This window comes from Sarcophilus harrisii, chromosome 1, assembly GCF_902635505.1.
Source record: "Sarcophilus harrisii chromosome 1, mSarHar1.11, whole genome shotgun sequence".
NCBI classification, from domain to species: Eukaryota; Metazoa; Chordata; class Mammalia; order Dasyuromorphia; family Dasyuridae; genus Sarcophilus; species Sarcophilus harrisii.
In genome coordinates this window covers 391,244,126-391,267,159 of record NC_045426.1, presented here as the reverse complement: position 1 = coordinate 391,267,159, position 23,034 = coordinate 391,244,126, and the positions used below count along the sequence as shown (strand labels likewise).

General features: G+C 33.6%; 1 protein-coding gene and 1 pseudogene across 1 annotated transcript in view; one reads left to right on the top strand and one right to left on the bottom strand.

The window, feature by feature from the left end:
* The window catches only part of ADAMTS16 (ADAM metallopeptidase with thrombospondin type 1 motif 16), a 232,380-nt gene that overhangs the window by 129,275 nt on the left and 80,071 nt on the right, over positions 1-23,034 (bottom strand). The window contains exons 7-10 of the mRNA XM_031946108.1: positions 21,173-21,332; positions 20,022-20,127; positions 11,094-11,231; positions 2,502-2,655 (exon numbers count right to left, since the gene is read on the bottom strand). Of these exons, the coding sequence (XP_031801968.1) occupies positions 2,502-2,655; positions 11,094-11,231; positions 20,022-20,127; positions 21,173-21,332 (558 nt within the window). The remainder of the gene's footprint in view (positions 1-2,501; positions 2,656-11,093; positions 11,232-20,021; positions 20,128-21,172; positions 21,333-23,034) is intronic.
* On the top strand, positions 14,886-14,989 carry LOC111718992 (annotated as a pseudogene).

Genomic DNA, 23,034 nt, shown 5'->3' with positions numbered 1-23,034 from the left:
ATGGAATCACGAGTCAGAAGCTATGGAACTTAGAAGGTAAAGGTTTCAGGGAATACAGTCAAGTGTAGCAAGTATGTACAAGAGCATCAGGTATCAAAATAAGTATAGTACTCCACATCCTAATCTTCAGGGTCAGGCTATCAAACAATGTTGACAGAACAATTTAGTAGATATTCTAGAACATTTGCAGTGAGCAAAAATTTGATTCTGGAAGAAATCTGGCAAATTCTATTCTCACAGTAGCATTCTTAGAAGATTCTTTGGCAGTTGAGAAATTTCTTCCTTAATAAATGGCCTGAACTACATGCTGGTAATCAATTCAGGGGCATCCTGAATCACTACACTGCACAGTTTTTTTGCCCCATAATTCAAGAGAGGATTGCTTTCCCCAAAAGATAGATCTCAATAAAAAAAAGAATGATAATTAATCTTGGTATCTACAGTTAAATACCAGTTCCTTTAAGGGAGAGATTCATTTTGTCATTTATTTGTACCAGAATAAGCACTTAAATGTTTGCTAAATTAAATTTATGAAAGGGTTAAGATAAATACAAAAAAAAGTTTCAGTAGATAGAATTTGGGGGATCAAATTTTGGACATAGGAGTAAATTTATCATGTTATTCACTACCCTCAAACTTAAAGCGAGAGCAGTTCCTCCCAGGGAGAAGGGTAGAGATAGAAATATACAAGTTTGTGCATACATGCACTCATACCACATAAACACATACATAAACATATATAGAAGCATTGTGGCATAGTAGATAGAGAGCTAGTCTTAAAACTAGAAAGTCCTTGGTTCAAGTCCTGCCTGTGATATTTGTCACATTAACCTGGTTAAGTCATTCTACTTCTTACTGTTGTAGCAATTCTCCAAGTGTATAAGTTGGAGAGAAAGTACCAATCTATATTGCCAGAGAGAATTTTCTCATATGAGAGAATTCCTTATATCAGTGAAATCACAGGTCTGGTCCCTGTTCCCTATGCATGTGCGCGTGTGCGCGCACACACACACACACACACACACACACACACAATAAGAATGCTCTGTCACATTTGTCTATTTAATTTTTTGTTTTTAAATTTTTTATTTTATTTTCTTTCTTTTTATTTTTTTAACTTAAAAAAACTATTTAATATATTACCCTAGTTACATTCAAAACAATTTTTTATAATTGTTTTAAATATTTTTCACTTCTAGGTTCTCTCTCTATACACACCCTCAATTAAGAAATCACAAGTGAAGTTCTGTAAAACATTTGTTTAGTTTTTAATAATTTGATAATTGTACATCAGTAATCATCATAATTGATGTATCACTTGTCTGTGAGATTGTTTGTAGACACATCTGCCCATGGTCCTATTTAGTATTTTGTGTCTGTGTATGTCTTTGAATTTGTTATTCTCTGTTAGCTGTGCCAGCTTCATAATACTTGCATATTTCAAAAGCTTCTCCTTTTCTGTGGTACAATTCCTTCGTTTGTTTGTTCATTTGTTCATTCCTTCTTCCTCCCTCTTGTATTTCCTTGTCCTCCTCCTTCTTCTCCTCCTTCTCTAACTACAATTCACGCATTTAGGATTGTGAATAACCTTTGCTAGTTTCATTCAGCATTTAATAGAACCCATTTTTTAACTTGACTCACTGACAACTAGAAGATTTTTTTGTTGAAAAGTAAATATGACTCCATATGGCAAAAAGAAATGTTCTGAGATGAAAGCTGTCTTAGCTTCTCAGAGCCAAACACTTTTTTAAAACTAGTATACACACAGACTTATCTCCTGTCAAAATGTTTCCTTCTCTACTGTACATTGTATCATATATTGTTGTTTCTTCCTTTTAGTGCCAGGCCCAAGAGCCACAACGGTGGGCCTTCAGGCTTTTCCTGATTCTCTCTTTTTTAATGCTTCTTCCCCCATCATAATCAAATTAGACAATATTTGTACAGCATTCAGCACAATGTCAGACACAAAGTAAGCAATTAATAAATGTTTGTTCCCTTTCCTCTTCCTCCCCTATTTAATTTGTGAATTTTTGTATGCATTCATTTATAATAGTACTTTGAATTTTGTAAAGCACTTTGAATGCATTATTTAATTAATATACTAAAATGACAGTAGATACAGTGGAACAAATGTTGTGTTTGGAGTTAAAGGACTAGATCAAATGCTTGCCTAGAATCACATACGTTTGAGGCAGAATTAGAATGAAGGACTTAACAAAGCCAAATTCAGAGCTACAATATATTGCCTTTGTGTATATACACACTATTTCCATCTAGTAGAATGTAAGACCCTTGAGGAAAGAGATTGTTTGCATTTTTAACATAGTATCCTAGTAACCAGCACAGAGCCTGGTACAAGACAGATGATAATATCTGTTGAGTTTAATTCTTTTGACATATGGATCAATCGTATGAAGTAAAGAATTCTTCTAAATTATAATTAATTTCCCCCCTTATAATATAAATTATATGGAATCAAATATTCAGTAACACTCTCTTGCCTTTTTGAAGTCCAACATGCAAAGCTTGGCCTTCTCCCCGAATTGCCACTTGCATTGTGTGTTGGCGTCATACAGTTCTCCAGGAAGCTTTTCAGGATACTTGTATTCATTCACAGGCTTAGGCTGATCAGCAAGGCATATGGCTTGAGCAGTGCTAAAACACAGAGAAGGAATGGGGCCATATGTGTTGACCAGAGGTAGTTAGCAGAGGATACACATATTGTTTTGCTTTTGTTCTCATAAAATAGAATAAAGATACTTTGAATAGGGTAGTAGAAACTGTTCTGCTCTTGAGACCTACTAATTACGTTTCTTCTAACTGCAGCTCTATAATATATATATCCACATATTCTGAATTTATCAGTAATTCCTTTCACCCCTTCCAAAGAGCAATTTAATACTGACTATATTGTGGGGAAAGGTGAACTCAAGTAATTGCAATCAGCTGTCTATTGTGAGAAGCTCCTACTACAGATACTTCTTCTGAATCAGAGTTTTATGCTCCAAAGAAAGAGAATACTCTGCCAGGAACAATCAAAGGATATGTGGAAGTTGCGGCTGTCAAAACATAGCCTGCCTATTTGGAAGTTTCTTCACAACGATTCTTAGAGTGCTGGTGCCACCTGGACAATAGTTTATAGCATCCATTAGGCGCTTACTGAACTGTATAAAAATTTCTGCCAGCAATATTCTAGATCTGGGCCAAATCCTGACCAGAATTGCAAATAAAAATGTAGATTCAATTTAGACAAAGCTACTGCTGAATTTCCTTCATACTTTCCTCCTCAACAAAAACAAACAAATACAAACAGATTATCACCTTCTTAACCAGTGAATTTTATAAAGTATAAATCCAGGACATTGTGGCAAGGGGGTGGAGCTGAACATGTCCATATGCTGGCCAAGAAATTCTGAGCACTTATTTAAGATGGCAAGGAATCAACTCAACAAGGACATCACCATAGTTGATAGTTACTTCATCTGGAAAATGAGAGGAATGGACTAGGTTACCTCTAAGGTTCCTTTTAGCACTAAGGTATTAAGTTTTGAAGAAATGCAGTATTTCTTCTCATTCACTCATTCAACAAATATCCACCATCAATTCTGTCCAAGATATTATACTAACCAAGTCAGCATTGATGAGGTGAGGTTGAGAGATATAGAAATTAATAAATCTCTCAAAAGAATATCAGTCCTAAATGAGAATATAAAGGAGAGAAACTATAATGGGAGACAACATAAATCCTGTGTGAAAAAAAAAAGCCAGAAAAATGAGAGATGCCTTCTTGATTTGGTGATAACAAAAAGCTTTGAAATTCTTTGAACTGTTTCATTTAGAAAACACAAAGTATTTATTTTGTACCTATTTTTTGGTATGTATGTTGTTTTACCCAAAAGAATATGTTTCTAGAGGACATGGAATATTCTATTTCATTTTTGTATCTTATGATACAGAGCTTAGCATATACAATGCATTTACTAATTGCTTATTAATGGATGGATTGACTAGTGTTTTATCTCACCTATCCTTATTATCTTAGATATGGATGAATTGATGTTATTCCTATCTCATAGATAAGAGAATGAAAAAAGTGATTTCAACAGTTTTGTATAAGCAAAACCCAGGTCTTTGAGTTTGCAGATTTTTTTCCAGTTCACTAAATAAGTGCTATTTTTTTTTCATCTTTAGTCATATAAAATAGAATTAGAATAACATCAAATTAGTGGAGAGAGCCTGAATATGTTATTTCACTGGTATGGGGAATCAACTAGTAAGAAAGTTCTCTTTATTAATGTAGGTCAACACTTTTTATGCAATTTACAATTTTGTAAAAGTTTCCAGCAACATTGAGATATTAAGTGACATGCTTAAGATCATATAGTTATCATATGTCTGAAGGGGGCCTTGAATCTCTTTTTCTAAATTCATTGCTGATGCTTTATTCTCTATATCACACTGCCTTTTTATGCCATCAGTAAGGTAAAGAAAAATCATTTTCACTAAGATCTTTTCAGAATTAGTTATCAAATTCAATTATATGAACTGAATATACACACAAACTGATATATCTGTTCAGTTATTTAGAAATATATTATAATATTATTTAGCATTTACTATTCAAAAGCAACTAAAGTCAATGAGTTGATTCTGTGAAATCTTAATTAAAATTAATATCTTGCAAAGTGAGAACTTATTAAACAAATGGAATGTTTAACTTTATAAGGATAACTACATTCAATTTTAAAATTTAATGAGATAACACAACTTAAAAAAAAATTCCAATAGCTCTCTCCTATTATTGTTATAGAATCAGAGAATATTGGAATTGAAAAAAATCTTTGGCATCATCTAGTCTGACCTCCTTTTTCCATATATACAGAAACTGAAACATAAAATGGTCACTCAGTGACATTTAGCTCATTTAGTGGTATGATAAGTTCCTTTGGTTCTACTATGAACAATTCCACTTTCCACTACAAACATACTACCAATATCATAACTTCGCATGTCCACAGGCTGACTCCATTTTCTCCATTGCCCTTCTCTTCCCCCCACTCCTACCCAAAAAGCATCTGGCAAAAACATAATAAAAGATGACTTTTGGAAAATTATGTGGGATTTAAATTAATATGTATTTGTCCCATAAGGCACAATTGTATGTTTCACAGATCTCCTCAAAATTTAATTTTGGGGCTATTGATTTTCAATCCAATTTTAAACCTTTAAAACCTGAAATTGAATCAGAATTTGTACCATCTTTACTAGTCAAACCACAGCTCTTTTATGATTTCTTAAAAGATCTATGACCCCAAAAATTATTCTTTGGTAGCAGCCTTGTGGTGAGTCTATCTACATTTAGTTGGGTCACATTTTGAATCACATACATCACTCATCCATAATAAAAGTTTTATATTGGTAGGATGGGCCAAAGGTTACATTCCAGCAACAGAACCTCGAGAACCTAGGGTCACCTATATGTTCCAATGAGGCAGTGGAATAGGATACAAGGAGAAGACGCAAGCATCCTGCTGGATTTATAGAATTACATTTTAGTTCTCTATGGTTTCACTGATGAAAAAAAAGTTGAAAGAAAATAACCATATGTAAGAAATGTCTTGAGGCTAAGAGTATGATGTGCCTTACTACTTTTATATTATTGAGCTAAGTTTTTCTGAAACTATAGGCCACTAGTACAGACATGACTAATTGGGATGAGGTTTGTGTCTATTAATAGAAAATATTTTAAGGACATGATATGTCAACAGGATGATAGGCTTAGGGCTTATGCTAAAAAAAAATCTGTCCAAATTATCTGGATATTAGTAGACTGGGACACAAAGCTTGCTTTCACATTTCAGGAGCCTTATGGTTCACTTACTCTGTTCTTTTTTGCACTGTCTAAATGCTAATTTTATATTAAGAATAGTAGATTCATCTTTGAAAAGTTTTTCTTTTCCTACTTACTAAGAGATGGGCATAGGGCCAAATACCCATCTAATTGCTGGTGAGTACACATGATTCAGGAAGTCCACATACACATATGTGACAGAATACCAACTCAGATTTATGTAGTCACCAAGAGCATGACTAATTCAGGATCAGAAAAAGTATCTAACTTGTAATGGGTTGTTTCAAATAAAGAAAAAGCCCTGCTGACTAAATTAGATGCCTACAGCTTTTGCTTGATGTATGTTTGAGATTTACTTCTAAAAGTCAACTTGTTGATTCTGTGAAATCTTAATTAAGTTTCAGATTTAATTGCTAGTGTGTGGTCTAAAAGGAATTAGCCAAAATCCTCCAAAGCAAAATTGCATTCCAGAATTACTGCAGAAAAACAGGCTAAAGGAAGCATTTAGCTGATACTTAGGCTAACAGAGGTAAATGAGAAAAATGTCCTTTATCTCATTGTAACTGTCAAAGAGCTGCGCTAAATATGATCATGGGTGGCAGTCAGTATACACAAAAAGAGAAATAGAATTGGTCCCCATGAGCACTTCATCAATTTAAAGGCTATTTTTTTTCTCTCAACATCTTCAAAAACTTACTACTTCCTTGAACAGTCACTTGAAATGAAGAAATTTCCTCAACCATTTCTGACAAGTATATCTTCCATTATATTGTTTCAGAATTCACACTAAACCTAAACATTTAAATTATATTATCCCACCAAGAGGAGCCCCCTTTCTCTTTAAAACAAACAAAAAAGAGAACTATCAAAATACTTTCATTTTTCTAGCACAGAATCTTGTATATTTATTAAATGCATAACTAACTGAATTGAATTGAAGGCAGCCTATGTTTATTAGAAGTTTGGAGTAAATAGAAAACTTTGGGGTTTTTCCTATATTGTTGAGCAAAAAAAGTATGGTGGTAACGGGGGCTAACAAATGATTCTAGAGTGAATTTTCAATTATTTTGCTGTTTTTTTTTTTTTTTTTTTTTTAATTTTTCCTGATTTGTGATTTCATTGGTATAGGGTATTCTGGTAAGGGGTATAGGTATATGTTACAGAGGATAAGCACCATCTGGAGTTAGAAAGCTCTGGCTTCAAATGGGATCCCAAACACTAGTTTGTGGCCCTGGGTGAATCAATTTTAACTCTAACAAAAGACTGTGAATACAAAAAAAATTATACTGAAAACATAGTCTTAAATATTTCTGTTCTTTCTCCTTTAAACTTAATGCTATTTCCAGAAGGAATAGCATAGTGCAATGCAAAATGTGTTGTTTCTGAAGCCAGGGGATAGAGGTTTAAATTCTTCTTGCAAAGTATCTCAAGACTCAGGCACTGTAACATGCAGTATCTCAATTTACTATTGAGAAAACTGAGGCGTAGATAAGCTAAATGTTTTGCTAAACATCACAATGCCACCTGATGGAGTCAACATTCAAACATGGGTCTTTTATATCTCTAAGTCCAATCTACATTACAAAAGACTGCTAACTGACACATAGAAAGTAGAGTTAAAATGAATACTAAAAGATGTTCCCGATGCCTGAAAGAAAGAGCAACAATGAAAAAAGAAAACTATTTTTCTAGTTTGTTTTAAGAAGAAAAGAGTACAAGACTAAGAGTCAAGTGGACCTTGGTTCAACTCCTGTCTCTGATATCTAACAGTTGTGTCACTTAACTTCTCTGGAATTCATTATCTTGAAAATGGGTGTAGAGTTTAGTGAAATCAAAGTCCTTTAATATTCCTTTCAGATCTAATTCTATGGTCTGGTGATCTGATGGCTAACAAACCACAATTAGTTAAAGTTAATTTGAAAAAATTATGGATATGGGTACATTCTAATTTCCCATAATGCCTGTCCTATCATTTCCCTTCATTTGGTTAACTGACAATTTTTTTTTCAAATATTTTCCCCTTATTTCTTATTGTATGAATAAATCTAATGATTAGAAGGAAAAGATTCTTTCCTGGAATAATGATGTCAACAATGTGAACTTTTCAAAAAGGTTCAGAAGGAACTTATTTAGAAGAAGCATCTTTCTCTCAATTTCCCTGTGGGATTTGTACATTGGAAAGGAAAAGGATGGTAAACAAATATCTTATTTCTACATTACTAAAAAAATTGGCAGTTTTTCATGAGAGGGATAAAGCTGAAAGAAAAAAGCCAAGATAGTTGTTTGTGTCCTCCATAATTCAGCTGGAAATTAAACCTTTTCCCTAACAGCAAAAAGGCATGATGTTTTTTCAAAATTTAAAATGGATATACAAGTCATTCTTTCATGAGAATGTAGTAACAAGGCGCTACCTAAAGAGCCATTATTGGATCACATATCAACTGAGGGACAGATGAGACACGAAAAATCTTGAGGACATTCCATGAAGAATAAACTTTTAATGCCCTCAAAGATATGTTTATCTTTGTGTATATATTTGCATACATATATATGTATTTACATATATACATAGATACACATATGCACAAAAACAAAACACACACATTTGATTAATCTTATAATCTTACAAGAAACCCCAAATGGGTCACAGAAAGTCGGACATGATTCAACAACAAACAACAATAATAATCTTACAAAATGTAATCACAGGATATCTCTAATATATTATGCAATGTGTATGTGTGTTTGTGTTATACACAGATATGCAAAGTATCAAATATCATAGTGCTGAACTTAGAGGGAGGAAAACCCAGGTTCAAATTCCATCTCTTACACATTTGTTATGTAAACCAAAACATGTCTCAGTCTCAGTTTCCTCAATTGGAAAATAAAACTCATATAACAATATTTACCTCAGGGATTGAGGTGAAGATGGAATAAGATAACATATGCAAAACATTATATAATGAAATTATTTTTATTATTATTTAATTACAACACATCACAATTATCTCAAGTGCTTATTGCTTCTTTACATTTCTTGATCTTGTTATTCTCTTTTGTCTGCCTTGTAGCCTTAGTTCTGACTGTGGCAACATTTCCATGATCCTGCCATTTAATCATTAAGCCCCATGTTAGACTTGCATAGTCTAATGTTGGAAATACAGTAATGGTGGAGTGATGTTGGAAAAAAGTGATAAAGATATTATCATTAGAAAATCACAGAGGAGCTTCCTGCTTAGGGTCTGTGCCATGGACAGGGCTCTGGATTCAAAGTGAGATACTGGTTTCAAATATGGAATAGTGATTTATTACCTGAAGGATTTTGAGCAACAAGTCAAATTATGTCTCTGGGTCTCAATTTCTTCACTTATTGAGTGAAGGAGTTAAACTAAATAGTCTAATTTCCTTTCCAGTTATTGATCCTGTGATTTTATAAGATACTTTCATAGTACATTTTTATTATCCCAGAATAGATCAGCCATTTATAACTTAAAGCTTCAGAACTGTCTGGGGGCATAGGGAGGTTTATATCACTAGTTGATCCCATAATTGTATAACTTATTATGTCATTATTTTTATTCTTCATAATTACATAGCTATGTCAGAGGCAATATTGGAACCTTTGTTCATATGTCTCCAAAGACAGCCCTCTAACCAAACATAACATTGTCTTTTTCTCTGCTTATTGCCACTGACTAGTCGGCAGCTAGGTGCCATAGTATATGTAGTGGCAGGTCTGGAGTCAGGAAAACTTGAGTTCAAATCCAGCCTCCAACGCTTCCTAGCTGTGTAATACATGTTGGACAAGTCACTTAATCTTTGTTTGCCTACGTTTCCTCATTTGTAAAATGGAGATAACAAAAGCACTTACATTTCAGGGTTATTGAAAGGATAAAATGAGATAATACTTGTAACATTCTCCTTGGCACATAATCCATGTTATATAAATGTTAGTTGTGATTTCATTATCCTCTTAAGGATGTTACTTGCCTCTGCTTGAACATAATCTTATCATAGGTTTTAGAGTTGGAATAGGACCTTAATTATTTAGTTTAATTCCATTATTTTGAAGATAAGGAAAGTAGCTGAGAAGTAAAGTAACTAAGTCATAGAAGTCTAAGTGGTAGAGTGAGGATTTGAACTCAGCTCTTCAGAATGAAAATCTAATACTTTTTACATTATGTAACACTGCTTCTCAATATCAGCAAAATAATGTGGACTATAATATACAGTAAAATAAATGGACTAGGTGCTATACTTGGTCTCTTCAGTTTTAACACTCTAGTGACTTAAACTTTTTTTGGGGGAAGGGGAATACTTCCATAGAATTCTAGTCCCATTCATCTATTAGATTCTTAATCTTACTATTTCAAATTTCTATAAGAGGTTTTAGACTTCCAAATAACATTTAGATGAGAAACCAAACAAACAGGGCTGGATCTGAAGTTAAAATGATGTGAATTAAAATTTAACCACAGATGTATACTAATTGTGTGACCCTGAGCAATTCACTTAACCTCTATCTCAGTTTCTTCAACTGTTATGGGCCAGAACTCTGAAACAAGGATTCCTACAAGGTATTAAGTCAGTGGAATTGATAAAGATAATAGTAGTTCAGTACATGTACTTAGTATGTTATACAGTCAGGCCATGGGTAGCAGCTCGCCTCCTGCATTTCTCCACTGAGACTAAGGCTGGTTTAAAAAGCTCTCCAGAAAGCTGCCCAGCATCAGGCAAGGAGATAATAAAGGATTTGAACTTTAACCCCTGGCTACTCTTGTAGTGATTATTAAACTAAAACAAAGGCTGCCTTAAAGACCCCCAAGAAACCGAACCAGAGAACATTACATTCAACTGTAAATTGGGGGTAATAATAGTCACCTGCTTCCCAAGATTGTCAAGAGAATCAAATGAGATAATATTTGTAAAGTACTTGGTAAAGAGTCTTACATAAAAATACTTTCCCCTTCTATTTCCTCTCTAGTGCCTTCCAGCTGAGAAGGGCCTTCCTCCCTTGGAACCTATATAACACTTGCTTGTAACTCATTTAATCAGTAATAATGCATTCTTTTAAACTGTGGCTTTTGTGTAGTTGTTCTTATCCATTGTTCATCTGTAATCTGTAGGAGAGCTGGGACAGTATTTTTTCTGAAGTTTATATTCTCTCCTATTGTCAAGCATTTTATACACTTAAGAAGTTTAATAAATTTTAAATCAAATTCCTTTTGCAGTTACCTACCTTAAAAATTTGTATAGATATTGGCGACTGCAGGCTGACCAGGAAAAGATCCCATTGTGTCCTGCCAATGTAGGGGACATGATGTTACCCTCAGATTTCTTGCACATATTTCCTTCTCCATCATGGACCATACCAAAGCTATCAAAGAGGGGGAAAATTCCAATCATTTAAAAACAGACAATATTTTACACTTACCTGATGTAATCCAACTCTAAGTAGATCCTGTTTGTATTGTGTGATGCAAGGCAAGTCTTGCGCATGTTAGAGAATTATACATAGATGATACAGATAGAACAAAAACCCTACTTATTTGCACTAATGAGCACAAGAACAATTCAGGTGATGTGGAAGAATTATTTTACTTATCAATTTTCTTTAGCAGCATCTTAATTGAAGCTACCATTGGATCCCTCCTTCACCTTTGTTACTTCCTCTGTAAGCAGCTTCAGTATAATAAGTGATCCAGACCTTTCTGAGAGGCAAATCTGGTTTAGAATAATGTTATCTAATATCTATCATCAGCCATGCTTGTCTGCAAGTTTTCTTTGAGGCTACAGCCATGCACAGCAGAGTGGTCTTTCTACATTACAACCCCAATTTTTCTTTGAAAGTAAATTCCATACAATTTTAAGCCAGTAACTAGGTCAAAAGACACTTTGGTGAACAGATAAAGCCTGACTGGTCTTAGTGGCATTTCATTGATGAAAGCTCAAAAGAACAGAAACAAGAGGGTACAGCCCAAAGATGAATGGTGTGTAGGAAAGTAGAGTTTGTCCATCATCAGCTATGGAGGCTGCTGCTGCTGCCACATCTGAGTACAAGCCAGACAGGAGGGTGGCCCCAGCCTTGCCTCAACCTAGGGGAAGTAAGTAAGAGCTCTGATAGTTGAGGACACTGCCACATAAAATCCTATCTTAGTATTTTCCATTTGGAAGGGTCCAAAAAGAATGAAAAATTAAGATTCAATATTGGTGGATGAGTAAAGGAAAGAAGAAAAAAAAATATTTTGTCCAACTCATTAACTCTCTCCCCCAAAACTCCACATGATATTTTGATGAAATATTTGCTGGTATCTCTTCCCTCCCCTCAAGCATTTCCACTTCTGTCTACTATTTCCCTTAACTTTTTGAAGTCCACAGATGACTCCTGAAAGCTTTTCCTACAAATGCCAATCTCCATGCAAATCTGATAGCTTAGAGATTAGCAAGGGTTTCATATTTGGCCCTGAAAAGGTTCATATTTCTGGAAGGTTATTATTGACTATTAATATCTTAGTTATAATTAGTTTGCTGCACTCTCCCCAGTTTAGGGTCCTGAGAAAATATGACACAAGACAGATTTTTCTTTGATTATGAAGAAGTACAATAAGGAGAGAGAAAAGTCAAGAGAATATTCTGGTGCTATTTGGTTTGAGTATGGCTCATGGAATCATATAATCAGATTTGGAAAGGACATTAGAGGCCACTGAATCCAAATTCTTCTTTTTAATAGATGAAAGAGATCAAGTGACTTGCAAATAGTTGAGTAGATATTTAAAACAGGATTTGAACTCGGGTCTTCCTGACTGTGAGTCTAGCACTTTATCTACTGTACCATTCAGGGGTCCAGTATTTGAAGAGTCTCTGAGAACAGCAACAAAATCACTGGGAAGAAAGAAGGAAAGCTCAAGTGAAGAAGATCATTCTAAAAGAGGTAATTAAAGTATTCTGGGGAAAAACCTGTCTATTTCAGTTTTGCCTCTATCTTATTAAAAATTTAACAAGTAGATTAAAGGGTGTAAGACAACATGGTACTGTAAATGGCAGCTTTCTGTAGAATTCATATACAGTGCTAACAAGATGTGGATTTAGTCATTTTGACCTCCACCCATTCTCTGAAGTTCTATTAAAAATAATTAACCAAGCCCAGGGTTACCATATGGCATAAACAATGTGTCATGGGATATGGAAAGATTTCAGATTTAGGTCAGTGGTATAAAGCTGGCCTGGTATAATGTGATTAAAAAAGGAATAAGTTAATGTTGTTTTTCTTTCTGTGACCTATATGTAGGAAGGTATTTTATATCCCACCTTCTATCATTAAGACATTAATATGAGCTCCAGATAGTATTAATAGACTATATTTAACATTAACAGAAATAAAGGAAAGAAAAAATAGATGAGACAAATTTTCTGGTTCTTTCTTGTCTCTCAAAAGAAAAGGTAGCTTTTGATTTTGGAGTCAAAGAAACTGAGTTTCAATCTCAGAACTGCCTATTACTGGCCATAGGATCTTAGGCATTTCAGCTGATATTTTTCTGTTTCTGTTTATTTGTAAATAAGGGGTTTGGACCACATCACTTCTAGGATCTCTTCTAGCTCCAAACCTATGATTCTATGAAACTTCATGAAAAAAAAATTGAGGAACATTATAAATGAACAAGGGAGGAAATAAAGGATTATTTATTTAGTTTTAATCTGTTTCAATAAATCAATCAACAGGCATTTATCTGGCACCACTTTTGTATTAGACAATGTCCTGTATCTACAAACTCACTTATACATACACTGTTGCTTCCTTAGTTGAAGGCACATTCTTTGATGGTAAAGACCATCTCACTTTTACATTTGTAATATCCAGGATCTAATGGAGTATCTGGAACACAGTAGGTGCAAAAATGCTCATTGAAAATATATGGGCAGTATTTATTCATGTGTGTATGTGTAAGTGCATGTAGGCAGGTTTTTGAGTATGTAAAATTCTCAGTAAGAGGGTACAGGTACTAAAAACTGGAGGAATCAGAAAAAGACTTTTCAAAGAAGGGATATTTGAGCTGAGACTTAACTGGAGTATGCTCATTTCAGGAGGTAGAAGTGCACAGGAAAAGCATTTTAGGCATGGAGGACAAAACAGGGAAAGATAGAGGGATTGGTATCAGAATGTTTTGTCCCATTAATAGCCAAGAGACCTGTCTTCTTATAGTATAGGACACTTGAAAGGGAGTAAGGCTATAATTATTTTAAGTAATAATGTAATTATTTTATTCAGTTGTTTCAGTTATATCCAACTCTTCATGACCCCATTTTTGGTTTTGTTAAATAAAGATAATGGAGTGGTTGGCCATTTCTTTCTCTGACTCATTCAAATAAAGAATTGAAGCAAAAAGAGTTAAGTGATTTGCCCCAAAATACAACAATTAGCTTCAAAAAATCTAGAATGATGTCAAAATGTAAAGGACTTTAAGTAACTGTATTTTAACTGAGAGCAATGGAGAGCCACTGAATTTTATTGAGCAAAGGAGTAATATTCTGATCTACATTTTAAGATCTAAGCTCTCTACTTTAGGGATATCAGTTTGACTGCTGTGAGAGAAACTGGATACAGGGAGACCAATTAAGAGGCTAGTCCAATGATCCCAGGTGAGTGGTGATAAAGACTTAGATTAGGTTGATTGTGATATAAATGGTTGGTTGTTGTCCTTCATTTTCAGAAGACCAAAATGACATCACTATGTTAAAATCGAGTTACAATGTGTTTGACTGTGGCTGATTAGAACAATATGAGCTCAGAATGCTCTCCCATAGGTCAGGCCATAGTCCGTGTAAACATTTGGGGTAGCTTTTCTAATTTTGCACATTTCACATTTCCTTTGGGCAAATTTAATTCTGCTTTGCTCATAGAGCATAGCACCTTCTCTGATAAGGGCACAGCATGCTGGGTGGTTGCGCGCCAGTCATACAATCGATTCCAAAGTTCTTAAAGTATTCTTAAGAGATACCTTGAGAGTGTCCTTGTATTGCTTTTTCTGACCTTGTATTATATGAAAGGAGAGAATGTTAACACTCCCCTTGATAAGAGTGAAAGAGTTGTTAGTGGTAAGGCATTGCCACCTACTCTGTGGCATTTAACTATGGTACAAATAAAGAGAAGGGGAAGGATAAGAGAGATGTTGAGGAGATGGAATTGAAAAGACTTGGCAACTATGTTCTCAGCCATTTAAAACCAATTTAAAACATGAAATTTGAAGTAATATTTCCTGTGAAGCACATGTAAGGTCAAACAGGAGAATTTTAAATTTGAACTTGAAATAAATCCTATTATTTCAATATAGATACTCTTCCCTGGATGTAAATAAATCTGTGCCTAGTCTTATACACACTTTTTTTTCTTGAGGCAACAACTTTTAAACTACTAGGACAGCTTTTTATAAAGATGGAACGTGGTTCAGCTTTGAAAAAAAATTAAAAATGTCTTTTAAAATCTTTATTTCAATAATGATGGAATCCAATCAGGCCTTTTCCCAGACATCCACTCTCCTGACAGCAAGTAGATTATTCTTGAAAGCTGTGTCTGGCTATGGAGTAGAGTACTGTGACTCTAGGGGAGACAATCTAAGGAACAGGGGAGATTATGCATCAGGGTCCAGGAAACCTAAGTATGGTCCTGTCTTTGACACCATGACTTTGGATAACTCATTTCATCTGCCTAGCAAAATGAGTTGTTTGAATCTGATGATTGGTGAGAATATTTGCACTCTTAAATTTACATTAATTTACACATTGCTAATTTTCCAAAGTTATTACTACTTTATTAATGGTCTCAGATATTCATCAAAGAGAAAAGATTTGAGCAGACAGGATACAGACATGATAAAACAAGGCTCCTAGATTTAGAATTCTGGCAGATTGGCAGCTGCCTTCCTCCAAGGTGCAAGTGTGCCTGAGGTTAATTGGCTTCCTACATATATTCAGGTCACTAAAATATATATAATTTAGTAAATGGTGTCCTAAATTAAGCCCTGGGGGCATATTTTGCATTCTGAGAAGTTCTGGCTCCAGGGTTAAAATATAATTTAAACTGCACCTGCATGTCTGGACTAAGGATTTCAAAAAACTTTACCAATTTTACAGATGGGAAAATTTAGTGATACCAGATTAAGTAATGATTCCATGGCCACATAGCTAAATTGTAGTAAAATTAGAGTGCATCTAGCTTCCTATTCCCCTGGTTCTACCTATCAGACCATACAGCTTCTCTTAGCAAATGGGAATTTTTCAAATGGCCTAGTGCCCAGATTACACATTCTGCAAAGCATGTAATTTAGTTATCAATACAGCCCCACCAGCTCCTTAGCACCTGCAGCTTACAAACCACATGTAGCTGTTTCAAGTGATTTAGAGGAGTAGCAAAAATCTCCTTCTATTGCCTGTTTAAAAAAATAAAACACCCTGATTCTTTCTTATTTAGTGAAGGACAATATACATCTTCATTCTGACTCTCCTGCCTTCCCTGTGTCAACCCATATTCAAACTGGTAGAATGGACTATTAGATCTCTAAAGAGTCTTTCCAACCCATTGAGATTAAAAAGATCATACTTGGAAGAAACTCATTTAATCTAAAGTTTAAGAAGTTTAGTTTGCCTTAACATTAGTACCAAAAAGCCCCCAAAAAACCAAAACCCAATAACAACACTAGTACCTACCAAAAAAAAGTGGATTGAAAATAAGATAATAAGGAGCAACTTGGTAGTGCACTAGATAAAATACTGACAGTGGATTTAGGAGGACCTGAGAGAAAGTGTTTTTTTTAATTATGTTCTGTCAATATGAAAAATTTTAGAAAAGAATAGTTTTTTTTCCAAATTACCAATTTTAAAAATGAATCTGCTTAGACCTGAGTGAATATTATACTGATTATTATGATAAAAGTATGAGGTTCAAGCCTCATTTCACTTTTTACTAGCTTCATAAAGCTAAGGGAAATCATTTCACTCATCTGAGTTTTAATTTTCTCACCTGTAAAATGATGATTACAAGCATCTTTCTAAGGTTTTCATTCACAGAAGAGTTACTGATTTGCATTTATTTCTCTGGCAAATTGTACATGGAAAATGTCAATAACATTTCTACATGGGGAGTTCTATACATGATAAAATTATAATTGTATATCATAAAACAAAGGAGAAATAAATCATTTTAGTGAGCTCAAGGATTAACATTGCCAAGACTCTATCTAAACTTATCACTTACTTCCTCAACTCTGACTTAATATATAGGGGAACTTTAAGTGCATCTTATTTTAATTACATAATTAACTTCAGGTTTGGTTAAGAAGATAGTGAGAACCTAATGAAGCTAAGATAATGTTAGCATTTTGACATTTTTACTCTAACAGAATATTAAGATATAAGTATGATTTAAATGAAAGCTTCATATATAGTTCAGGCACCAATTGTTAAGCATTGAAAAGTCAGTCAATCATTACCTGTAATGATGATGGGATCAGTAATAGGATATAAAGCTTTCCATTTGGAGGTCATCAGTTCACAGAGTCAAAGTCTAAAGTTACTTGCATGTATTCCATTAGAAATTAACATACACACATAAACATATGTGTATATACATGCACACATAGAGAAAGGATACTGAAAATCCTTTGGATAGTTTTGGAGAAAATTAATAAGGGGCTTCATTTCATTTTCTAATAGCCTGGGAGGAGAGGGGAGTTCTATAAAAACACAATAACCAGCACTAGCTTTCTTGCCAATGTAAACAGAAGGTGAGGAAAGGCAAGGTAAAGGCTATAAAGATAACAAACTATGCTTCTTAGCTGTACATTGTCCAGGAAAAAATTCAAATATGTTGATAGTATAATCTGGAAATTATGATTAGATCCTTTCAATGATGCTATGTTTTAGGAACTCAGCATCTATAATGGATAGAATAACAAACTCTTTCAGTTGTGTGCATATGCACATGTGTTGATAATGTGTATATTTTAAAGATAAGACAATTCAGGAGAGGTAGAATGGAGCTGGGTTTGAAGTCAAAAAGACCTAAGTACCCAGCCTGTTTCCCATTTATATGGCTGTATGATCTTGAGCAAATTATAGATGTTCTTAATGTCCCAGGAAATTCTCTGATAGAGCTATCAAACTCAAGATCAACAAAAGAGTACAGGTCAAACAGATAAACATTTAAATAAACAAATATATATTATACACCATAGATAATCTCAATAATGTTAATGGTTTCCTATGTCAATATATCTTGAAAGGATTTATATACATTTGAGTTTGACATTGAGACTGACTCTTATTTTGAAGAGCAGGTTCAGATCTATACTGGTAAAGGGAGTTTCTCTTACTAGGATATGCTTATGACCATAAGGATTGAATAAAAAAAAAGAAAAAATGAAAATATGGAAGTTATTAATATAACATATAGTTTAATATATATTTAAAGTATAAGAAACTTCTTGAAGTAGTTTATTTTAAAATATTGTACATTATTCTTTGGTTGTGTCTAATGTTATGTCTGACCTTTTTGGGATTTTCTTGGCAAAGATACTTCAGTGTTTTACTATTTTTCTCCACATCATCTTATAGATGTAGAAATTGAGACAAATAGAGTTAACTGATTTTTCCAGGATCATACAGCTAATAAATGTCTGCATGACAGACATTTGAATTCAAATCTTCCTGATTCCAGACCTGGTGCTCTATAACACCATCTCATCTGCTATCCTGAAATATTGCTTACTCCCCCAGAATATATATCCCACATTTCACATAAAAATTATATTGCTGATGGATAATCACTAGGACAGATGCTGAAAGTTGTATTATAATAGTTTTATTGGCTAACTTGATCCCTTCATACATACTCATACATACCTATTTCCCCTTCTAAGTACAGACAAACATTGTAGCAATTAAATTTAATTCATCAGCTAAACCAAAAAAGCACAATGTATTTTAAACAACTAACTGGTCACAAAAAAGAAATTTTAAGATGGAAAAAAGTAATTATTATAATGAATGGCTATCAATAGAAATAGTAGGGTTTCCAATACATAATATATATTTATATATAATTAGTACTGTACATAATAAATAATTATATGTTATAATCTGTGCACATACACATACAAACACCCATATACATACACACCCTCACAAATTTTTAGTATCTCAAAGTCTAAGGTCAGTTTTAAGCCACCAAAGCTTAAAACTGCCCCAAGACTTTTGAGACATGCTTATATATAAATAGTTGTAGTTTTCCATCATGATCTAGTTAATGATTCAACTGAATTTATTAGTAAACATGAATCTTAGAAGCAGAACTAAAGAGTAGATTACTAGAAAATAGTAAAAATCAAGAATTTTTACACTTGGAGTGCAGAAAATGTAGAGGATAGATCACTGGGGAGTAGAATATATCCCTGAATAAATTTTACATGTTGCTAAAGGTGGGGAACTTGTGAAGAAAAGATTAATAGGTTGTAGAAATGAGTCCACTGGGCAAAGTATTTCTCTAGGTGGTGATTTTGTCAAATTTTAAATTTTGGTGCCCAGCAACAAGTTCAGCTCTGACCACTTCATCCTAGTTACTGAACTAATCAAATGAAATACCTTCATCATTCTCATGTATACATATGTATTAAAGGAAGAAATAAGAAAAAGAAGAAAAACACATATGCTTAATTATATAGCTGTATATTTTCTTGCTAAATGTGTGCTCTCAAATCTAGAGGAAAAAGTAAAAGCTTCTATTCAGTCTGGCCTTCAAAACTTAGGGCCTCAGATTTAACATGAGGAAAAAAAATCACCCAATTCATTCCTGTTCTATTAGACTCAAAATTATTTGAGCTAGCCTATTAATCTCAAGTGCCTATATTTTCACAATGCAATAATAAAGCACCCAAATGAAAGTGATCTATAATTAAGTACTTTTTTGTTAATATTTCACAGAGATGTTCAACTGTAGTTTATTTCATTATTCAATAAATTCTAATAAACTCGAAGGACTTGATTTATTAAATTAATACTTTGAGTGATGAATTAATAAGAATAGGTATTGCTGCTCAAACTCTGGCACAGATCAACGTGAGAAATACACAAAAGGTGTACCCTTCCATATTATACTTTTTGGCACATTTTCACTTACTTGTGTCCAGACTCATGGGCAATGGTAAAAGCTAGGCCAAGACCTGTATCTTCATTAACAGTACAGCTGCGATACTTGCTACACATTCCACTTATGGGTGCAAATCCTGTGGAATAGGAAGGCCAAAAGAAAAGGATAACATGGTTATTGGAAAAATTAAAAGGAAGAATTAGATTCTCTTATTTTTCATCTAGTAGACCAATTTGTTTCCCTGAGACTCTTGTGGGAAAATGGGGATGTACTATTTCTAGAATAACCATATAACTTTTTTTTTTTTTCAAAATGAAGGAAAGAATAACTATTTCTAGGAGTTTTAAGGACCATCCATCACATGTAAAACTCAGCTGAGCTTTTATATCCTGCCCATAATGCACTCTAATGGAATGTGATGAGAATAAATTATTGATTGTTGATCTGGGTGTTTTTCCACAAATTCCTGCTATGTAAAGTCTGAGTCAAAGAGGATATTGTGCATCTTGCCACTAATTGCATTCAACTGGGTCAAATGTATATACTAAATAGTTTATCCTCACTAAAAATGCAGGAGAAATAAAATTTTGTGTTATTCCCAGAGTGTTAGTCATTGACTTTTTAGAAAACTCTGAAAGAGCAGTCTCCAAAAGAGCGCCAATCTAGAGGCCCTCCGAGGAGAACTCTTGAAACTGAACTGCTTATGGAAAGATGGAAATTAAAAATGTTATATTTCTATAGAATATCAACAACTTTTCATAACACTGATTTTCTCCAAGAACATCTCATCATCTTAACCTGAAACCTGATGACTCCGATCTTGGATCAAACATATATTTTAATGAGTTCCATACATCCTAAATTACTTTTAAAAGTTTGAAAAGATTCAAAATTGTGAAAATCAAGTTCCTTACCTTAAATGTTTGGCAAGGAATAATTCCCTGTTAGATGAACTATTAGCATAACTCAAAGGAGGTCTCTATATTTAGAAAGAGTAACCTTGCACACACAAAAATTCACTCTTTAATATTATACCTAGTAAGAATCAAGAAACACTTGCCACTAACATGAAAATATACTGACATCATAATTTAAAATATTTATATACAAAATGGGTAATTATATGTGCACCTGTGCAAGTATAGACCCACACCTTTGAAAATACCACTTAAAAATCTTACCCAAAGTGTCACATGGCTCATTCTTCCAGGAACATATATCCAGACCAGTAAGTAAGACTGCATGATCATGGCGGGTTCCATCTTTTCCTATCAGTCCAGATTGCCACTGGCAGAAACTACTTAAGGTATGGTCAGCATGGTGATTGATTACAAGTCCTGGCTACTCAGGAAAGAGCAGAATACCAAGAACAACATTATAAATTATTATTATCAAAACAAAAATGCACAGTGCTTAGCACTATGCTGGAACATAAGTGCTTAATAACTGTTTATTAATCATAATGAATTAAAATGATCAAAATTCAAATTACATTTCTTTTTCTTTTCTGTCTTTCTGATAAAGAGACAAACAGTAAGTATGGCAATATGACCAAGCATTTTTTTTTTTTTTTTTTTGCTGAAGCAATTCGGGTTAAGTGATTTGCCCAGGGAAACACGGCTAGGAAGTGTTAAGTATCTGAGGTCACATTTGAACTCAAATCTTCCTGACTTTAGGGCTGGTGCACTATACACTGCACCACCTAGTGCCCCACACCAAGTATTTAAAAAAAATCTTTCAGGGCACAAAGTGAACCCAAATTCATTTAAGTTTTATAGATAATTAGAAATGAAAGGAAGATGAGAAAGATGAGGAACACTATTTTAGTCCAGGGATTCTCATCACATGACCCTAAGGCATCTACAAGGGATCTGTAAATTTAAAAAAAAAAAAAATAAGACCGTTATATAGCACCTACCCTGTGCCAGGCACTGTGATATATGCTTTATAAATATTATCTGATTTAATTTTCAGAACAATTCTGGGAGAAAAGTGCTATTATTATTATTATTATTCCCATTTTATGGATGAGGAAACTTGAGGCAAAAAATGTAAGTGGTTCATTAGTCTGATAGAGCTATTATCTAGGGCAGGATTTGGTGTCTGGTCTTTCTGCTTCCAGGAAAATACTCTATCTACTGTACCATTACATGTTAATAACTTTATTTCAATAGTATTGGTTTTATTTGTGAGCCTATATATTTTGTCTTATCTATTTAAAAACATTAAAATTTTAAAATTAATTTTAGAATTTAAATTTAAAAATTAAAAATTAAATAAAAAATTTAAAATTTAAAATAAATTTAAAATTTAAAATAAAATAAATTATTCTAAAAATAGAGTCAATCAGTTGTACCAGACTACAAAAGGGATCCAAGACACACACAAAAAAGACTAAATCTTACCTCTTCATTTTAGAAATAAAGAAACTGAAACCAAGAAAGATTAAGTTAACCACTTAAAGTCACAGAGGCCCCTACTTAACTAGAACTGAGATTGGTTGCACCCCAGTGCAGTGCTATGACCTTTCTACCATGCAGGACCCTACTATAGCTAAGGCACTGCTTCCTTACAATTGATCACCTTGAAGATGATCATGAGGCACTGCAATATGATGACATGACTTTGTAATGTGCATCATGTATTTCATTGGCTATTATTAATTATTTAAAATTGACAATCCAGGGATATCTATGTATAAATACTCATAACTCAGTGCACATAATACATGTTCAATGAGAATTCCCTTCTTTAGTGTCACTAGGGTAAAAAAGAATAGGATTTGGATTTGTGACTTCATTGACATAGGAACAAAGAAATTATCTCTATCGATGCAAGTCTGCATTTTCTCTATAACTTAGAGTTGTAGTAGGGCATTTAAAAGTTAAATAATTTATCCAGGGCTATTCAGCCAGTAGTGTCAGGACTTTAACAGAATTTTTTTTTTTTTTTTTTGGTCCTTAGTATCACCTTGAGCAAATCTTATTTCAAAAGCACTGAGAAAGCACACCAATCTTACTTTTAGTAATCTAGTAAAATTTTT